A 20846-nucleotide genomic window follows, 5' to 3' on the forward strand; every position below is an offset into this window, starting at 1 on the left:
AAGAATTTTATACATGTGCAGGCAAGTTGTGAGAGAGATTTCCAGAAAGTAGAATTGATGGAGGATACATGTACTTACAGTGTGGTAGACGGTGCCAGATTACCCTTCATGGGAATGAACCCATTTATATTTCCTCCAGCAGTTTCCTTGCGAAATCTTCAATCACATTATTTTATTTGCTGATCATCTTTGGCTATTATGTTGATTGTTCATTTAGCCTATCTTTTTTTTTAAACAAATAACAATAAATCCTCAGTTTGAAGAACCGATTTTCTATAGGTCTATTCTTACTGGTTTCATTGCTATACCTCATTTTTTCCCTTTCTTCTTCTGTCACAGTTGTAACAGGGCTTATTTGTTCATTTTTCTATGAGGATATAAACAAATATGTTGAATAATTCATTGTCCTGTAGAGAAGCAGTCTTTCAGAAACTTGTAGGATAGCTACATATACATTTCTTATACTCTGAAAATGGTACAAGCCAGTAAGTGTTTATTTTTTCTGGCAAGTGAATGCTTCTTAACTTGTAGCTATCTTAACAATTGAGACTCATTTAAAATACAATGGAGCTGGCCTGGTGGCTCACACCTGGAATCCTAGCACTTTAGGAGGCCAAGGTATGTCGATTGCCAGAGCTCATAGATTGGAGAGCAGCCTGTGCCAGAGAGGTTGTCTCTAAAAATAGCTGGGTGTTGTGACAGGAACCTGTAGTCCCAGCTACATGGGAGGCTGAGGCAAGATAATCACTTAAGCTTGTCAAGAGTTGGAGATTGCTGTGAGCTGTGACGCCATGGCACTCTACCGAGGACAACAAAGTGAGACTGCCTCAAAAAGTAAATTGCTAAATTAAAATCCCTAAATGGTTAGGGAAGTAGGAGGAAAGAAATTAGATCCACCGCCCAAAATTCTTACTGGATAGGCTGTTATAATTGAAAACAGTACTTGATTTTGAGATTCTTAACTGTTTTTAAAAACATGAATATGAAATTCATTGATTGGAAGGAAGTGTACTACCTCCCGTTAGTACTACCTACTTTCCCATTTGGAAAAGCATACTTTTTTCTTGGCATTCAACCTTGTGAGAAGTTTGTGATGTGGAACTTATGAGTTATTAATTAATATAACAAACAGATGCTTTCCATTAGCAGTTAAAAAAACTAGTTAATCCTCAATGAGTACAAAAAGCCAAAGTTAAAACTCTGTAAAAGCTGTTCTATAGAGGGACTTCTTTGACATGTAATGGATCAGTGGCACTCACACTTCAGTAGGCATCATAATCACTGGAGGTTTTGTAAAACACCGATTGCTGAGTCCATTCTCACAATTCAGTAGGTCTCGGGTGGAACCTGAGAGTGTACAGGTCTGGCAAGATACCAGTCATGTTGATGTTGTTCTGTTCCAGGGACGACGCTTTGGAGACCCATCATTCTGTTTACTATCCATTGATCAGACTTAATCATAGGACAGAGTTAATGAGGTATTAGTTATCTAACAAATAATTTAAAGATCGCTAAGAAATTTTCACTTTTTTAATTGTTTTAATTTTTTTTTTTTTTTTTTGGAGAAAGCTTTTATTCTGTCACTTAGGTTGGGTGCAGTGGTGCAGTTACAGCTTTACTGCAGCTGCACATTTTTGAGCCTCTCCTACATCCGCTTCCTGAGTAGCTAGGACTACATGTGCACCTACCACAACCAGTCTTTTTTTTTTTTTTTTGCAGTTTTTGGCCGGGTCCGGGTTTGAACCTATCATCTCCCGTATATGGGGCTGGCACCCTACTCCTTTGAACCACAGGCACTGCCCTAGCTAATATTTTTTGCAGTTTTTGGCCGGGGCTGGGTTTGAACCCGCCATCTGCGGTATATGGGGCTGGTGCCCTACTCCTTTGAGCCACAGGCAACACCCAGTCTTTTTTTTTTCTTAAGAGATGAGGTCTTGCTATGTTGCTCAATCCAGAAGATTTTAGAGAGTAGGTATTCTATAATGTGGATGAAAGGAAATTTTTACTTTTATCTTTATTTTTTTTAGAAATAGGATCTCACTCTGTCTCCCAGACTGAATGAAAGGAAACTTTCATGCTGTAAATGACAGGCTTTTCGATTGCAAAGATGATGGTTCAAGAATTGGGTTATGATGGCTTACAGAGGTATATGGCTATTGCTTTTCAAGGAAAAACACCATTGACTCTCCAGAGTTCCTTACTATAAAGCATGAAGAAGAGAAAGCCTAACGTAGAATATTTTGCAGGCAAAAATTACTAAACTCTCAACTCCTAAACTTCAGGAGTTTTTCAGCATCTAATTTTTGTACAGAACTATTTTACCAACTAAATTATTCCATTAAGAAATTTAGAAAATGGGCAACCCAGAAAACTCATTGAGTTATGTGATGTTATACATCTCAATATTGAAGTGTGACCTCTGAACATGAGAGCTTATGTTAGCCTTTGTTACTTTGGCAATAGTGTTGAGATTACTCCAACAATGTGAAAAGTTATATCATCAATAAATTGAACTATTTTTCCTTTAGTTACGGTTCCTGGAAATGTTTTAGGGAAGCAGTGTGCCTTGTTTTCTGTGGAGTCATTCTCAATCCTGGAATTCAGGCCTTCTGTAATTATTGTGTCAGCAGGAGGCTGCATTGACTACCTGGAATGGTTCTTGGTGGCCAAAGCTCATGTGTCAGTCACTGTACAACTTCAAAAGGAGGGGCTTGTATATTAGCATGCCAGATATCTCTTTGTCAGGGAGAAGTGAAGACAAAGATGTTATTGTGTATGCTGGTAACTCAGACTTAGCCCTCTGACATTAACCAGAATTGGGGTTGCTGGCTGAATTTTTCTCCACCAAAACTACATTGTTAAAAAGTATACTGAACAATAAGCCTAAAGTTTTAGATGTCAGAGGATTTGTTTTCTAAAATGGAAGTATCTTAGAAGCAATATGTAAGTGCTGAAAGAAACTTTGTACTTACCCGTTTATGGTATGTTATATCAGTAAATAATTTTTATTCCTCGCGTGTATTTCTGAGTGCCCTTCTCGGTCAGAGATCTGGAAAGAGAAGCTGTTAATTAAGCTCGTTTCCATGTGTATATCTAGAATGATACCACCTGTGTACCCTGGGAGCACTGAGAAAATATTCATTTTTCTGACACCCATGCAAAACACCCAGATACCCTGTTGAAATAGGCTGTCCCAAAGAATCTTTAGTATTAGAGAAAACACCGTCATTTCAGAATTTAAATTCAGCTCTTTCACTATCAGCCAACATCATAGTTGGGACTCTCAGCTGAGATAGAGAAAAGCTAATCTATTCTTCTTAGATCAAGCGCTCAAAAAAGGAAAAAAAAAAAAACAAGGGTGTAATCTGCCCCCACCAGAACTAGATATTAATCAGTGGAAAAAATACCTTAGCTAGACTGTACTACAATGCAAGAATCTTAACATGATCAAGCATTCAGAGTCCACAACCAACTCACAAAGATAGGACAGGATTTCCTGCGAAGTGTTGAGAGGTGCTTAGGCATAAAGGGAAATTCGTTGGAAAGGTTTTGCAGATCATTCATTTGTCTAGTGAATATTAATTTACATGCCTAATGTTGTATACAATACTCTACTAAGTGTTGGGGATACGAAAGTATTATAATAAAACAGCCCTAGTCCTTAAGGAGGTCATGGTCTAATTGGGGAAAGAGACAAATAACATGACATGAAGTGAATTGTTAGAGATGGTGTCCGTCATGTGGCGGAGCCTTGTGGGAGCATGCCTGAAAAGTCATGCTGGTCATTGAAAAATTCAGAGCGCGGATCATGGTTCATTGGTCCTGGTCTTTTTGCTCTTTAGACTTCTAGCCTACTTATAATGATACCCTGTTTTTCCTTTAGTTTATAATAAGAAGACTTTTGTTAGGTCATATACAGCCGTTTGAAGAGCTGGGTTTTGATAAGGTTAGTCAGTTATATAGCAGTCTAAGAGATAGCTCAAACTCAATAATTTTAAAAAATAGAACTTTTGATTAGTCACCTCCCACCCCCAAGATACCTGAAACCAAAAGCAACCTGCTCTTCCCCGTGGTGCTACCTTCTCTTGGTTCATCAGACTAAAATGAAGGGCCTTATTTTTTAACTTTCATTATTATGGAACTTTTCCTTTCTTTCTTTCTTTTCTTTCTTGACAGAGTCTCACTATGTTGCCCTCAGTAGAGTGCTATGGCGTCATAGCTCACAGCATCCTCGAACTCCTGGGCTTAAGCGATTCTCTTGCCTCAGCCTCCAAAGCAGCTGGGACTACAGGCACCCACCACAATGCCCAGCTATTTTTTGTTGCAGTTGTCATTGTTGGTTAGCAGGCCTGGCAGTTCCAACCTGCGCCTTAGTGTATGTGGCCTGCCTAATCACTGAGCTATGGGCACCAGGCCTATTATGGAAATAGGCTTGCACTTATTTCCCTTGCATCCATCACCCAACTTCAACAAATAGTAATTCATGGAATATTTTGTTCCAGTTCTACTTCCATCCACTTCCTTTCTTCCAATAATATTTTGAAGTAAAGTGTCATATCTTTTATAAAAAAAAAAAAAAGTGTCATATCTTTTCATCTGTAAATATTTTGACATAGACTTAATGAGATAATGTCTCTAAAAAAAACCCCAAACCATAGTTATACTACTGTCATTACTCCTAAAACACTTAGCAGAAATTCCTAAATGTCATCAAATATAGATCATTTTAAACTTTTTTTGTTTCTAAGATCTTTACACTAGTCACGCTCTTCCCTCATTCGGATTTCTTCTCCAATGTCAACCTCCTTAGAGACCATGTTGCCATAGTCTTTTATCTAAATTTATGTTTTTTTCCATTATACTTACTATGTGACATCCTTAAATGTTTATTAATGTATATATTCCTTCATCAGAATGAACCTTTATGAGGACATAGTCTTAGGCTGTCTTTTTGGCCATTCTATTCTCTGTGCCCTACCACTATGTGTAACACATAATAGACTCTCAACAAACATGTAAATAAACTATTAAATGCCTCCTTAAGACAAAAAACATAAAATAGTTCAACATAGTTGAATACATTAGAAATAATAATATATGGAAGATAACACAAAGACAGATAATCAACTGAGGAAATCAATATAATAATGTTACAACAATAGAAAGGATCATCATGATATTAAGAACAAGGGGCCAGTGTGGTAGCTCACACCTATAATCCTAATACTCAGGCTGAGGCAGGAGGATTCCTTAAGGCCAGGAGTTTCAGACCAGCCTGAGCAAGAGTGAGATCCCCTCTCTACAAAAAGTAGAAAAATTAGCCAGGTGTTGTGGTGGCATGCTCTGGTAGTCCTGGCTACTCATGATGTTGAGGCAGGAGAATTGCTTGAGCCCAGAAGTTCAAGGTTGTAGGTAAGCTATGATTGGTCACTGTACTCTAGCCTGGGTGACAGAGTGAGATCCTGTTTCTGAAAGAAAAAAATAAAATAAAATGGAACAGCAAGGGATTTGTATGAAGAATATATAAAGAACTCTTAACACACTATTAATAAAAAGACAAGCCAGTAGGGAAAAGAGTAAAAAATATAAATGTGGCATTCAGAAAAAGAAAATATTGGTCAATAAAACTATTAAATGATACTCAACTAGTAATCTAGAAAATAAAAATTAAAACCCCAGTAGGTTACATTTACACACCCTCAAATTGGGAAAATATAAGAATTCTGAAAATACTAAATGTCAGAAAAGTTGTAGAAAAACTCTGCTGGTGGGGATATAAATTGGTACGATCACTTTGGATAGTTATTTGACAAGTATCAGGTTCACTAAGTTGAACTTATCCCCTATGACCCAGCTATTCATTTCTTAAGTGTGTATACCACAGAGAAGCTAAAATACGGTTTATGGGGAAAACAAGTCATTGCAGCAGTATTTCTGGGATAGCTAGGGACAATATAAATGTTAACATGTAGAATGTATAAATTGGATAATTGTGGTATATTTACACAGCTTCAGCTGTTAAAATGAGTGACTTAGAGTTAAATATACTAACACCACTAATGGTAAAAATAGTGTTAAATAAGAAGAAAGCAAGTTGCAGAAGTACACATATGTTGTAATCTTTCTTTAAAACTTAGAACTATTTATGTATGTATAGGTTTGAAATAAAAGTATATGAAAAAAATACATGAACATAACCAGTTAGCAGTCTCCGTGATGGTAGAAAGAGACATGGGATCAACGAGGGTATAAAAGGGGCTTTATCTCCTTCCCAGCAGATATGAGAAAAATCGGAGATTTGATTTAATGTGAAAAAAGGCTATTTTTATATATGTTTATAATACTTTTATTTAAAAAATCTTTCAAAATCTTAGCAAAATCACTTATTTTATGTTTAGGAATACACGTTCTTTTAGTGAAACTAATAAGACTACAAAGCAAGAATACATTTAATTTCAGTTATTACGCTTATACTAAAATTAAGACCACAGGGGTAATGTTTTTCAAAGTGAAATTCCTCAAATTTAGTAGATATTAGAAGTATAAGGAAAGCAGGGTTAATTCTTCTGCCAAAAAGAACAAACTTACCTATGGATGATAACAGTAAATGTAATTAACTTGAGTGACTTCTCAGGGTTGGTAGGGATTGAGTGATGAACTGGCTGAGCTTATTTCTGGTCGCTTTCTTCCAAGGAGCTTCGTGTCTTATGAACAGAGAAATGTTAATACTTGAAAAAATGTTTTACATTGACTGTGATAATTGAGTATTCATCAAATGTTCTTTAATGGACTTACATAATGAAAAGTTATTTATTCTTTAACTAAAGGTGGTGCCCCTCTCTCAGAGAAGTGGTGTTCTTGAATGGTGCACAGGAACTGTCCCTATTGGTGAATTTCTTGTGAACAATGAAGATGGTGCTCATAAAAGATACAGGCCACAAGATTTTAGCGCCTATCAATGTCAAAAGATAATGATGGTGAGTGGCACTCAATTATTGTAAGATAATAAAAAGATAAAAAGCTTTTAAAGCTAACGGATATCAGATGTTACAGAATACAAAAAGTTTTAATTTCATAAGGTAATTGTCAAAGATACTAAATAAGAGAAAGTAAGCTCACAGAATGAAAGTATACATGAGTGAAAAGGAAGGTTTTCAAACTACCTAACATGTCAACCCCATGTTAGATGAGAAATTTAAATGTTATTTGGTATATGCTAGTTTGCTTCCAATTTATGGTAAGGTAATTCTTAACAAAACACTCATTAAAATGTCAGATGAGGCGGCATGAGTCTGTAATCGCAACCTATTTGGGAAGCTGAGCTGGGAGGATTACTTAAGCCCAGGAATTTGAGGCTAGCCTGGCCAACAGATAAAAACACAAAGCAAAACACTAACTAAAGCAAAAGATAGATTACAAAGTAATTTTCATATGAAATTGCTATACAAAACCTTCTAAGACATTTGTCATGTCATACTGGTCATCTGGAATGATATTTATTCACTGAATCAGCAGCATTCATTAAATGCCTTCTATGTAACAGGTACTGACAGGTAGAGACTTTCTAAATACATATTATGACTAATTCATCATCATCCTTAGCCCCATTTTAAAATAAGTTCATGTCAGGTGCAGTGGCTCACTCCACTGATCTCAGCATTGGGAAGCTGAGGCTGGAAGATTGCTTGAGACCAAGAGTTTATGACCAGCCTGTAGAAGATAGTGAGATCCTGTCTCTAGAAAAAATAGAAAAATAAGTCAGGCATGGTGGTGTATGCTCTAGTAGTCCCAGCTATTTGGGAGGCTGAGGCAGGAAGATTGCTTGTGTCCATTAGTTTGAGGTTGCTGTGAGCTGTGATGACACCACTCTTCTTAGCCTAGGCAGTAGATTAAGACCCTGTCTCAAAAAAATAAAAATCATGGCTCAGCACCCAGAGCTCAGCTGTTAGCGCGCTGGCCACATACATCAGGGCTGGTGGTTTGAACCTCACCTGGGTCAGCTAAACAACAGTGACAACGACAGCCTAAAAATATAGCTAGGCATTGTGTCAGATATCTGTAATCCCAGCTACTTGGGAGGCTGAGTCAGGAGAATTGCTTAAGATCAAAAGTTTGAGGTTGCTGTGAGCTGTGACACCATGGCACTCTATCCAGGGCAACATAGTGAGACTCTGCCTCAAAAAAACAGAATAGAAAAAGAAAATGAATGGTAAGTTCAGTGTGCTTAATTTGCTTAGGTCATTGAGCTGATAATAAAGAGTGTAGCAAGAATTTGAACCATCTGTCCAACTCCAAAATCCAATTACTTTTCGTGTTATTATGCTGTTTCTTGTTTTAAAAGATATCTAGTAAGTACGATAGGCATTGTGATAGAAGTCTGTACAGGACACACAGCATAGTACAGCATAGGTGTGGATTAGGAAGTGGTTAGCTATACCTGGAGTGGAGAGGAGTAAAGAGAGTTAGATTCAAGAAAAGCTTCATAGAGCAGGTATTTTAGTCCAATTTTAAAAATGAAGTTGTTTTTCAAGGCAAAAGGAGCATACAAACAAAGGGGGTGAAGCATAAGCACACAAAGAAGGCACAGATTTAGTTTTTAAGGAAGAGTAGATAAATGAAATTGGAGCAGAGGTTGTTGGTCAAAAACCGGAGAGTTGCTTTAGGAAACACTAACAAGCTTACACTTTATTCTTGAGGCAATAGAGGACCCTAAGGACAGTAATATCAGATTTGCATTTTAGAAAGAAACTGACAGCACTGTGAGTCATGTTTTTGAGAAATCAGACTGGAAGCATGAGATGAGGTCTAAACTAAGACTAATAAGGGTGGAAGTGGAGAATTGTGGGAAGGGAGAGAAATATTGAAGCAGAACTGATAGCATTTGTTTGCTGATTAGAAGTGAGGTTGGAGAAAGGAGTAGCCAGGGCATTCCAGTTTTCTGGTTGTGGTGCCTGCATGAATAATAGGACTGTTTACTGAATTGAAGATTTGAGAAGGTGACCAAGGTTTGCCAAAAATGAAAAGTATTTTGTTTGGATTTGGAAGGGCTCCAAGTGAAGATTTTGAGAGGTCATTTGGAGAAGCACGTCAAGCTGGAGCTTATGAAGATGTCTGTGCCAAAGATACAGATTTAGAAATCATCAGTTCATAGGTGGGAGTTCAGCCTATTGAAGTAGAGAAGCTTTGCTTCAGGAAAGTTTATACAGTGAGAAGATGTTCGAGGACAGAGACATGAGACATGTCACCTGCCATCCATCATGATGCTTTCATTCTTTATCCTGTTTCCTGTTGCAACCCTAGTTCTGTGAGGCCACCCAAGATTATCTGGAGCTACCTTTGGCATTTCTGTGTTTACTTCTGCCTAGATTACAGGATCGTTCATGTTAGGATTTAACTAAAACAATTACTAGTCATTATTTTTATGCCTTCTTCCCCTATGATTAATACGAAAACCCTAAAAGGATTATCATTTGTAATTAACTGCTTCCCTCACCAGACCGTTAGCTTCTTGTGGGTAGAGTATCTTGGTTATCTTTTTATTACCCCTGTAGCTATTTTTATATAGAAATATAGTGGACATCAGTTGAATTAGTTGAACACAGTATTAAGAATAATTTTATATATGATCTATTTAAAGGAGGTGCAAAAGAAGTCTTTTGAAGAGAAATATGAAACCTTCATGCATATTTGCCAAAATTTTCAACCAGTTTTTCGTTACTTCTGCATGGAAAAATTCTTGGACCCAGCTGTTTGGTTTGAGAGGCGATTGGCTTATACTCGCAGTGTGGCCACTTCTTCCATTGGTAATCTTGTACATCTCAGTAGTGTCATGGCTTTCCTGTGTTCTGAGTTGCAGGGGAATGGTGGTTATGATAGTGGTTGTTAACTAAACCATCTTAAACTTTAAATCATTGTGTTTCTTATTTGTCTTTCTTCTTTGCTTTGTTATGTAGCTTTTTATAGTTTTTACAGAAGAGAATTCTTTTACTCCAAGGCAGGGCAGTCAGACTGGTTTTTCTTAGTCTTTGTTTTATAGTGAATATGGATTATTTTCTCTCCTCTCAATGTGTTATTTTCTGATTAGACTTTTTTTGGAAAATAACAAAACCTACAGTAACTCTGTTGGACTTCCTTCACTTATTCTTTGGCACAGAATCTCTCTTGTATCATTAAAATACGCATCACCCAATGGTTGATTCTGTTTAATATAATTTTTTTTCAGAATATAGAAATTGTGATATCCTTAAATATTTAGTGTTCAACATATATTTTTATTTTGTTTTTAATTTCTAAGAGATGAGAATAGCTATGTAGGGCATTTAACAAAATCCTAGAGTATTAGAACTAATAGAAACATCAGAGATCATCTAATATATTAGTTTTTAAAGATGAGTCCTCCCATCACTTGTGCTCCATACCCCAGGGAGGCATGTATGTGTTTATAAAGTTCCCAGATCATCATGAAACTCTTTTCTACATTGAGAATCACTAATCTGGTATTAATTTAGCTTAAACAAGAAAGTAGGCCCAGTTAATGACAGTAATTCAGGCATCCTCACTCCCTACCCACTGTTTTTTATGTACTATCACATGCTATCTCTGTTAAAAGCACTGTAAGGTATGTTGTCATTTATCTTAACAACAGAAATGGATATATATCTGGTAAAATGAATTAATGGCTAACTTGTGTTACATATAATTCATTAAACAGAAGAAAGTTTCACTGAAGAATGAAGAATTTACCCATACATTTCTTAGTTTGAGAGTGTACAGAAAATTTGGGTAAATATGCATAATATAGGTTGCTTTGTCCCAGGTAAACAATGGGTCTCAACTTTAACCACAACTATTTTCAAAGTACTAATATTTTAAACTATGTATATATTAATAAAGAGAAAATATTTTCTAGCAAATCATTGAAGATTTGCAAAATGCAGTACATGTGAAAATAGCTGTCAAGATTTGACTTGAAGTCAAAATGATTAGTTATATACATAATTTACTGTAAGCCTAAACTAAGTAAAACTTTCACTGAGTCAATGGTACTAGTTGAAATTGTGGCTAAATGTGTGTTAGAAATAAAAGAAATCAGTGATTTCAGGTTTTTTTTCCAGTTGGTTACATACTTGGACTTGGTGACAGACACGTGCAGAATATCCTGATAAATGAGCAGTCAGCAGAACTAGTACATATAGATCTAGGTAAGTGATAAAAGATATGTCTTTATTCTGTTTAATAAACATTTGGTCATCAAGGAATGTTGCTTGCCTGCTGAGATATTACAAATATGAGGAAGCAATAAATATTGGGGGATTTTTTGTTCTTTTAAAAAGAAGCATTAACAGTGGTACTAGAAGGAGTAGCTAATTCAGCTTGGGATAAAAGTGACTAGAAGAGGTGATATTTGAGCGAGGTCTTCAAGAAAGGAAGAAAAGATACTCCAGAGAGAAGCTAGAGCAGATCTGAATGGAGTTGCAGCATGTTGTGAGAATGGGGAATGAGTAAACGTGGCTGGAGTGAAGTTGCATGTTGTCCAGTAACTTGAGAGACAGATTAATACTAGTTGGTACAAAACCATGCTAAGAATTTCAGTTTTAATATATTGTGTGATGGAAAGTAGAGGAAGATAGATTTAAGCAGGATATGATTATATTTGATTTTTTGAAAGATAATTTCAGGAGCAGTTTGGGAAGCATTAGTGGCAGCAGGAAGACAAGTTTGGGATATAATAATTGCTTGTTTGTTTTTTACTTTCAGGTTGGTATGAAGCACGATTAGGTTACATTGTTTGCGTTTGTCAGGTCCCAGGAGGTGTGTCCTGTACACACACATTGTACCTGTCCGGCAAGAGCTTACCATATCCCCTCCCTCTTCCCCTCCCCCAACGTGAATTTAACTGTGTTTTTCTCCCATGTGGGCATGTGGTTTTTCATCTACTGCTTTCATATTAGTGTTGAGTACACTGTATACTTGCTTTTCCATTCTTGTGATACTTTACTAAGGAGAATGTTCTTCAACTCCATCCAGTTAATACAAAAAATAGAAAGTTTCCATCTTTTTATGACTGAATAGTAATCCATGGTATACATATGCCACAGTTTATTAATCCTTTCATAAGGATGTTGGTGTTGATGGGCAGTTGGGTTGATTTCACATCTTGATGATTGTGAATTGAGCTGCGATAAATATCTAAATGTGGCTTATGAGGCTCAGCACCCGTAGCACAGTGGTTACGGTGCCAGTCACGTACACCAAGTGTGGCGGGTTCAAACCCGGCCCGGGCCAGCTAAACAACTGCAATAAAAAAATAGCTGGTGGGTGCCTATAGTCTCAGCTACTTGGGAGGATGAGGCAAGAGAATCAAGCCTGAGTTTGAAGTTGCTGTGAGCTATGATGCTGTCGCATGCTATAGAGGGTGACATAGTGAGACTCTGTCTCAAAATAAAAATATGTCCTTATGAGATGATTATTGTTTTTTCTTCTGGGTAATGATATTGTGGGATCAAATGGAAGGTCTACTTTTAGTTCTTTAAGGATTCTCCATACTTCTTTCTCAAATGGGTATATTATGGTGCAATAATAAATGATGCAGTCGCACCAACAGTATGTAAATGTTTGTCTCCACGTCCACACCAGAAGCTGCAGCTTTGAGACTTTGTGATGTAGACTATTCTTGCTGGTGTTGGGTGATATCTCAAGATAGTTTGTTTGTTTGTCTTGGTAAAAGGACAGAGTTTATCCATGGAATGATTGATAGATTGATGAGCAAAAGGAGGAGGAATAGAACCTGCAGCAGTGGAAGGAAGGGATCTAAGTGGGAAGCCCCTTGTCAGGGTGGTTTAATTTGCCTTTTCTCTGATTAGGGATGATGAGCATTTTTTCATGTGTGTATTGTCCATTTGTCTATCTTTGGTGAAGGTTATTCATGCCTCTGGCCCAAGGATAGCTGAGACTGTTTGCTCTTTTCTTATTGATAAGTTTTGAGTTCTCTATAGATTTTGGTTTTCAAAATTTTAAAAAGTTTGAATGCTTTGTGGATTTTGTCAGATTTATACATCTTCTCTCATTCTGAAGTTCTCTTAATTTGCTTTGTCTTATCCTTAACTGTGCAAAAGCTTTTTGACATGATTAGGTTCTATTTATTTATTTTTGTCATTGCTGCAATTGCCAATGGTGCCTTCTTCATAAAAATCTTTCTCTAGGTCAATATCATCAAGAGGTTTTCCCCACACTTTCTTTCAGAGTTTGTATTGGTTCATGTCTTAGATTTAAATCCTTTATCCATTGTGAGTCAATTTTTTTTAAGTGATAAGAGGTCTGGGTCCATTTTCAGACTTTTACACATGGCTAAATGAGTTCTCCCAGTACCATTTATTAAACAGGGATTCTTTTCCCCAGTATATACCTTTGTTTGTGGTGATACAGGGCTAGTTTTATCTGTAGGTTTTCTTTTCTGTTCCACAGATCGATGTTTCTATTTTTTGTGTCAACACCATGCTATTTTGATTGCTATAGACTTCTAATGTAACATGTAGTCTGCTAAAATGAGAAATGATGAAGATTTTGAGCTAATGTTGTAGAGACTAGGAGATTGGATCTGAGGGACATTTTTGTAGCAATCTGCACCAGTGATACTAGATATGGAAACACTATATACTGGAGGGGTCTCCAGTATAGCAAAGCTTCTAGCTAAAGAACATGTTGTTTATAAAGTTTAGTTTTACATATTTTGAAGTATTAATGAGACTTCACATTGAGTAGATGGGTTAATATATAAGGAAGAAAAGAGTTTGAGTGTAAAAACAGATCTAGAATCTTTGGCAGATAGACTTCAGTTGAAGTCACTGAACACTAGGAGTTTCTGATCTTATACATAACCCTTGTTAAAGAGAACTGAAGATGGAATCCTAGCATTGAAAGGCTGAGTCAGAAAAAAAATTGAGAAATAATCATCATTATGGAAACTAGGATATCTTGGAAGCCAAAGGAGGAAAAATCTTATTTTTCAAAAATCTTGAAAGAAGTTGTGCTCAGTAATATCTGCTACAGAAAGGGCAGAGAGGATGAATGCTAACAACAGGCCTTTGGATTGAACAATTAATCTTAAAGGCCTCAGCAGTACCTGTAGACAGAACGGAGAAAGCCATAGTTTAGAAAGGCAAGGAATGAATGGAAGGTAAGGATGTGTGAGTAAAAATGTGACATCATTCTGTAAGGTTAGAAGAGAAGGGAAGGATGGGAGAGGTTTGTTACAGAAGTGAGACACACATCCTTGCTGCTTGCTTTTTGAAGGTGGAAGCATGAACATATTAGATTCTGAAAATGAAGGAGAGAAACAAGTAATGGAAGTAGCAAGGGAAGTCATCAAGTACATAAGGGTCTGGTAGCTTTGCCATTAGATTGGAGGTATCTTAGCTTTTCTGCAGAGAAGGAAAGGGTGATGTTAATAGGAAAGTCTTAAGCTAAAGGGGAAGGAATCTGAAGGAAATTATATTTGCAGTTGTGTTTTCTTTGAGAAATAGAAAGCATGCTTATCTGTTAAGAATTGAAGGGATTTGCTGGGTGTGTCAGCTGAAACCTCAGTACTTTAGGAGGCCGAGGCAGGAGGATCAGCCAAGGCCAGGAGTTTGAGAGCAGCCTGACCAATATAGCAAGATCCTGTCTTAATAAAAAAATTTTTTAAAATTTTCCAGACACGGTGGTGCGTTCTTGTAGTCCTAGCTACTCAGGAGACTGAAGCAAGAGGATCACTTGAGCCCAGAAGTTTGTGGTTACAGTGCACTATGGTCATGCCAGTACACTCTAGCTTGGGTGTACAGAGCAAGACTCCTTTTCATAAATAGGCTGGGCACAGTGGTTCACACCTGTAATCCTAGCACTTTGGGAGGCTATGGTGGGTGGATTGCCTGAGCTCAGGAATTCGAGATCAGCCTGAGCAAGAGCGAGACCCTGCCTCTAAAAATAGCCAGACATTGTAGTCCCAGCTACTTGGGAAGCTGAGGCAAGAGGATCACTTGAATCCAAGAGTTTGAGGTTGCTGTGAACTATGGCACCATGGCACTCTACCCAGCAATGGGACAGACTCTGTCTCTGTTTGAGACTCTGTCTCCAAAAAAAAAAAAAAAGAAATAAAGATAGAAATTTTAAAATGGTAAAAGAATTAGAGGTATGGTAATTGGCCCTAAAAGAACAATAAATTCTAAAACAGCTACCATGGAAATGAGACCAATATCCAACTAAAGGAATAAATAAAAAAGACTTATCAAACAATCTAAGGGGCACTCTCCTCATAAAGTGACAGTCCTGAATTGGTAGTAGAACCAGTAATGTCATCATGTGATGTTCTGGTAGTCCTCAACATCCTTGGTGTGGTAGAGAGACAGGGGACAAGGAGATTTGGAGTCTATGCACCCTGGCTGAACAGGGAAGAAAGAGAGACTGATTGACTAGAAATCTCAAGTGCATTCAAAGACTGCTTAATAAGAATGAAGCAGGAGGCTTGGAGCCTGTGGCTCAAGTGGCTAAGGCACCAGCCACATATACCTAAGGTGGCAGGTTCGAATCCAGCCCAGACCCGCCAAACAACAATGGCGGCTGCAACCAAAAAATAGCCAGGCATTGTGGCAGGTGCCTGTGGTCCCAGCTACTTGGGAGGCTGAGGCAGGAGACTCTCTTGAGCCCAGCAGTTGGAGGTTGCTGTGAGCTTTGATGCCACGGCACTCTACCCAGGCGGACAGCTTGAGGCTCTATCCAAAAAAAAAAAAAAAAAAAGATGAAGCAGGATAGAAGGAAAAGAGGTTTGATTAGAATGTAGATTTTAAATTATCCAAGAAGATATGCTTTAAGAAATTATAAACTCTGGGATGTAACTCATATAAGTAGTTTGCTAAGATAGAATAAAATCAAATTCCGTTAGAACAGTGAAGTCAAGGATGTATCGTTTTCCCCAGAATGAATTCCGGTGTTGGGACAGAGGAAGAGTGTGAGCTAAGCCCATATCAACATTCAGAGAGTTCAAGAGTAAGTCTTAGAGGTTGGGATATAATAAATAGAAGGCGGCTGAGGTTTGTTAGAGTCAGAAGGTGGGGATTTCAATAGAGGGGTGGAATTTTACATGAGAATGGAAGAGAAGAAGTCTAAAAGTTCCAAAATGGAGAGAGGTATTATGCCAGCCTATGTCTGGGTCATGATAAAAACATCTGTAAATGAGAAGGGGAATTGATAGAACCACTTTGGAATACTTTGGCATTATTTGCTAAAGATGAACATATGTATATCCTGTAACTCCGCAATTCCAATCCAACAGAATGCACACATACGTATAAGTAGTAATATTCATAATAGTCCATAACTGGAGTACAGCCCAAACCTCCTCACAGGCAGAATGGATGAGCAATCATTGTATCTGAAATGAGGTTAGCTACACACGATATGGAAGATCCCTACAAATATAAAGCTAAGTGAAAGAATCCAGACACAAAAATAATCTGTGTCTACACATATACACTAATTATATAATTCCATTTATATAGACTCGGCACCTATAGCTCAGCAGCTAGGGTGCCAGCCACGTATAGCTGAGCTGGTGGTTTCAAACCCATCCCGGGCTTGCCAAACAACGACAACTACAACCAAAAAATAACCAGGCATTGTGGTGGGTGCCTGTAATCCCAGCTACTTGGGAGGCTGAGGCAAGGGAATTGCTTGAGGCCAAGAGTTTGAGATTGCTGTGAGCTGTGACACTGCAGCACTCTACCGAGGATGACGTAGTGAAACTCTGTCTCCAATAAATAAATAAAAATTCCATTTATATTAAAATCAAAAACCAATAAAATTGGGTATTAGAAGTCAATAGTGGTAACCCTTTGAAGGGTTGAAGTGACTGGTCAGGAATGAAGAGGGCTTCTAGTTCTTGTAGTGCTCTGTTAACATGCATTTGTTCACTTTGTAAAATCTCAGTGAGCCACGCTCTTAGATGACTTTGATGATTCATATACTATTGGTTATCTGTTGCTGCCTAACAAACCGCTCCAAAATTTAGTAGCTTAGTTTGATGAAAATATTTCAAATGGTACATAAAACCAGCACATTGTACCCCATGATTGCATTAATGTGCATAGCTATGATTTAATAAAAGAAAAAAAGAACAAAATTTAGTAGCTTAAAACCACAGTTTATTATTGTTTGCCATAGTCTGTATGTTGACTGGGCTTAGCTAGAAAGTTCTCACTTAGGATCTTTCATGCAGTGGTAAGAGCTGGAGTCATCTTAAGACTCAGCTGGGCCGGAGTCCAAGATGGCTTCTTCACTTTCATGTCTGGTGCTTCATTGCTCCTCCAGGTGGTCTCCCTGTCCAGCCTAGTATCCTAGACTCACAGAGCACCTCAGGACTTCACAAGGAAGGCAGTAGAAATTGAGGGCTAGGCTTATGGCTAGCCCAGTATCATCTCCATCACATTCTGTTACTCATAGAATTACCATAGGGCCTATCTGGCTTCTTCCCTGTTTCTGGAACTCCAGTAACCACCATATGTAGACCTCACTGTACCATCTCTGCTAGTCTATGCTAATGTATATTTTCCATTCTTTTTTTCTTCCTCCAGGCCACCCCTTGGTGTCAGGGGAGGCTATCTAGGGAGCCTGGGCTTCTGGTCCTCCACAGCTATAGCGAGGAACCCTTTACCCCTTGGATGTCAGTGAAGGCCAATTCAGGAATCTGGTCTTCTACCCCCACCTAGTAGTAATGAGCTAGTGACTCTAACAGGCAGCAAAAGCAGAAGTTTTAAGATCCGGAGTCTCATGATAGTATAGGTTTCAATTGAAAATCCTTGATCATACCAAGAACCAAGAAAATCTCAACTTTAATGAAAAAAATGACACTTTCTAGGTACCAATACTGAGATGACAAAAGATGTTAGAATTATTTCAGAGATTTTAAAGCAGCCATCATAAAAATGCTTCAAGTAGCAATAGCAAACATGGAAACAAATGAAAATATAGTAAGTCTCAACACAGATGTAGTGTCAGCACAGAGAAATAGAAGATACGATGGAGACCAGATGGAAATTTTAAAATAGTAAATTGAAACAGTAATTTGAGAGGACAGAAAGAAGAATCAGTGAACATGAAGACAGAAACAATAGAATCTAGAGAACAGGGGAAAAAAAAGAGTTCTTAGACTTGATCTTCAAAGTACAATTCTTAAGAACTGTGAAAACTTAATAGAAAAATCCAGTTGTAAAATGGGCAAAATGGGTCTTTTGGCCAAGTCTCAATACACCAACCAGTGTCTGGCTGGTCTGGAGTCCCCTCACCCTCCAGGTCCCTCTGCCCCCTGTGCTTCCCATGCCCAATTTCCAGCATGCCTCACACCAGAAAGGGCCATGCGCCCCACAAGGGCAGCCAGCACCGTGGAGGAGGTGTCCAGAGCAGTGCCAAAGCTGACCTGGGTTCTAGTGAGGCCCACAGCACCACCAGTGAGTGCCCCGGCCTTCTCAGCACCACTGCAGAGGACAGCCTTGGGGGGATGTCATGGATAAGCAGGGCTGGCAGGAAGACCTCCAGGAAAAAGCTGAAGGTTTTTGTGGACTGCCTTGCAGATGAGAGTGCCAAGGACCCTGCAAGATACTCTGTGGGACGTGTTGGTCCTGGAGTCCTACCTGCTCCCTGGCATCTTGCTAGAGCGCTGCCTTATTCTGGCCAATGTCCTGGAAAAGTACCTCAAGAAAGGGAAAGGGTGAGGAATAGTCCCTGGCTGCTGCCATGCTAGGCCTGGTCTGTGTGTGGCTGGGCCCTGGACCCAAAGGTGAAGAGGAGTTCCACAGCCTGCAGTCTCTGCTAGTCTCTGTGCTCAGGGCCAATACAGCCAGCCCTGCTACCTGGCTCCACTGTGCTTCTGCTCTTGGCCTGGGCTGCTGCGTGGTTGCTGCTGACATCCAGGACTTGGGCTCTTGTTTTGCCTGCTTAGTGTTTTCAGCTGGACCTCTGGTGGCTCCACAGCCCAGTAGTGCCTCCCAGTCTGCAGGGCCTGCTCTGTGCTTCCCTGCAGGCCTGGGCATCTGCCCCAGTACCTGCATCAGCCACATTCTTGATAGCCAGCGGCCCCAGCTCTTCTCCATTGTAAGTGTGAACCTGCAGATCAGTGCTGGTGAAACCATTGCTCTGCTCTTTGGGCTCACCTGAGACCTTGAGGAGGATTTTGTTTACGAGGACATGGAGGCCCTCTGCAGTGCCCTGCGTACTTTGGCCACTGACAGCAACAAGTACCATGTTAAGGCTGATTGCTGGCACCAGCACTCTTCTTTCTGAGCCATGCTATACTTCATTGAGGGTGGTGAATGCAAGGAAGAGATAGTCTGCTTTGGGCTTGAGGTGCTCTACATGGACAGCTGGGCTCAGCGTTGGATCTATGCCACCTTCAAGGATGCATGGCTTCAGGCATGCACTCCCACCTCCAGAACATCAAGCTGCTCTGGGACATCTTTGCTGGACCCAGTGCTGGTGTTAGATGCCGGCAAAATTCCATGATCTGAGAAGCACCTGTGCAACATGCAACACTGCTGCCTTCAAAAGCAGACCAAGGCTCACAGCTACATGCGGGACAAGTGGGCAGACCTCAGTGAAGCAGGACCAGCTGAAGAGAAGACAAGCCACACCCTTGCCTACATTTTTAATAAAAAGGACAGTGCAACAACTGGTTTCTTCCAATAGTTGTCACTTTATTTTTTTAATGACAAAACCAAAAACCGATATGGAGTTGGTGGCAGGAGCCCGGGCCAATTGGGACCCTGGCCTTGTGTCCCTGCATTGAGCCCTGTGGCCTCTTCCTGCCCTGTCTCGGGCCAGGCCAAATGTGTCCTAGGGCTGTGGGGCAGACAGTAGGGAGACTGTCTCTTCTTTTCAGGCCTTGCTCCCCTACGATGACCCACTTCCTTGGGAGAAATGACATCTAGACAAATGCTACCACAGCAGGTGGGGAGGCCAACCTACCTGGGATGGATTCATGTGCTGATTTATAAAGATTATTAGAGATAATTAAATAATCCTCAGCAAAACAATAAATAAAATGGGAAAAATGCATGAAGAGACATCTCACGAAAGAAGATACTTAGATACCAAATAAGCACACCAAAGGATGTTCGCCTGTACTGCAGTTGTGTGTAGGAGCTTTATTCATAATTGCCAGAAGTGAAAAAAATCCACATGTCCTTTAATGGGCTGATGATTAGATGAACTATGTTAACATCCATACCATGGAACACTACTTAGCAATAAAAAGAAATAAAATTATTGATATACACGGCAGTTTGGATGAATCTGTAGAGAATTTTATGCTGAGAGGCTGCATACTGTATTATTACATTTCCATTTATATACCGTACTTGAAATAACAAAATCATAACAACAGAGAACAGATTAGGTGTTGCTAGAAACGTGGGGGTGGGAGGATGATAAATCATGGGAAGGGAATGATGTGGCTATAAAAGGGCAGCACCAAGGATTGTTTGATGGAAATAGTAAATATCTTGACTCATCAGTGTAAACATATCCTGGTTATGATATTGTACTATGGTTTTGTAAGATATAACCTTTGGAGGAAAATGGGTAAAGGTTATGTGGGATGATCTTTTTGTATTATTTCTTACATCTGCAAATGAATATGTAATTATCTCAAAATTAAAAATTTTATTTAAAAAAATCAAAAACGCATATATATCTCATCTGCATTTTAAATGCTACCAGTCATTATTTGTTTTAATCTAGATTTCTCTGCATCAAGAAGTGTTTAGGATTTGAGGTTGATCTGAGGACACTGATGAAGATGAAGAAGACTGGCAGAGCCTAGA

The 20846-nt window shown here is 38.9% G+C and overlaps 1 protein-coding gene and 1 pseudogene across 1 annotated transcript in view; both read left to right on the forward strand.

The window, feature by feature from the left end:
* The window catches only part of ATM (ATM serine/threonine kinase), a 156220-nt gene that overhangs the window by 131848 nt on the left and 3526 nt on the right, over positions 1-20846 (forward strand). The window contains exons 57-59 of the mRNA XM_023516060.1: positions 6828-6977; positions 9638-9803; positions 11115-11201. Coding sequence (XP_023371828.1) covers positions 6828-6977; positions 9638-9803; positions 11115-11201 — 403 coding nt within the window. The remainder of the gene's footprint in view (positions 1-6827; positions 6978-9637; positions 9804-11114; positions 11202-20846) is intronic.
* Positions 17708-19743, forward strand: LOC105887431 (annotated as a pseudogene).

Source organism: Otolemur garnettii, unplaced genomic scaffold (assembly GCF_000181295.1).
Source record: "Otolemur garnettii isolate 467f Iridium unplaced genomic scaffold, OtoGar3 scaffold00086, whole genome shotgun sequence".
In the NCBI taxonomy this organism is placed as follows: Eukaryota; Metazoa; Chordata; class Mammalia; order Primates; family Galagidae; genus Otolemur; species Otolemur garnettii.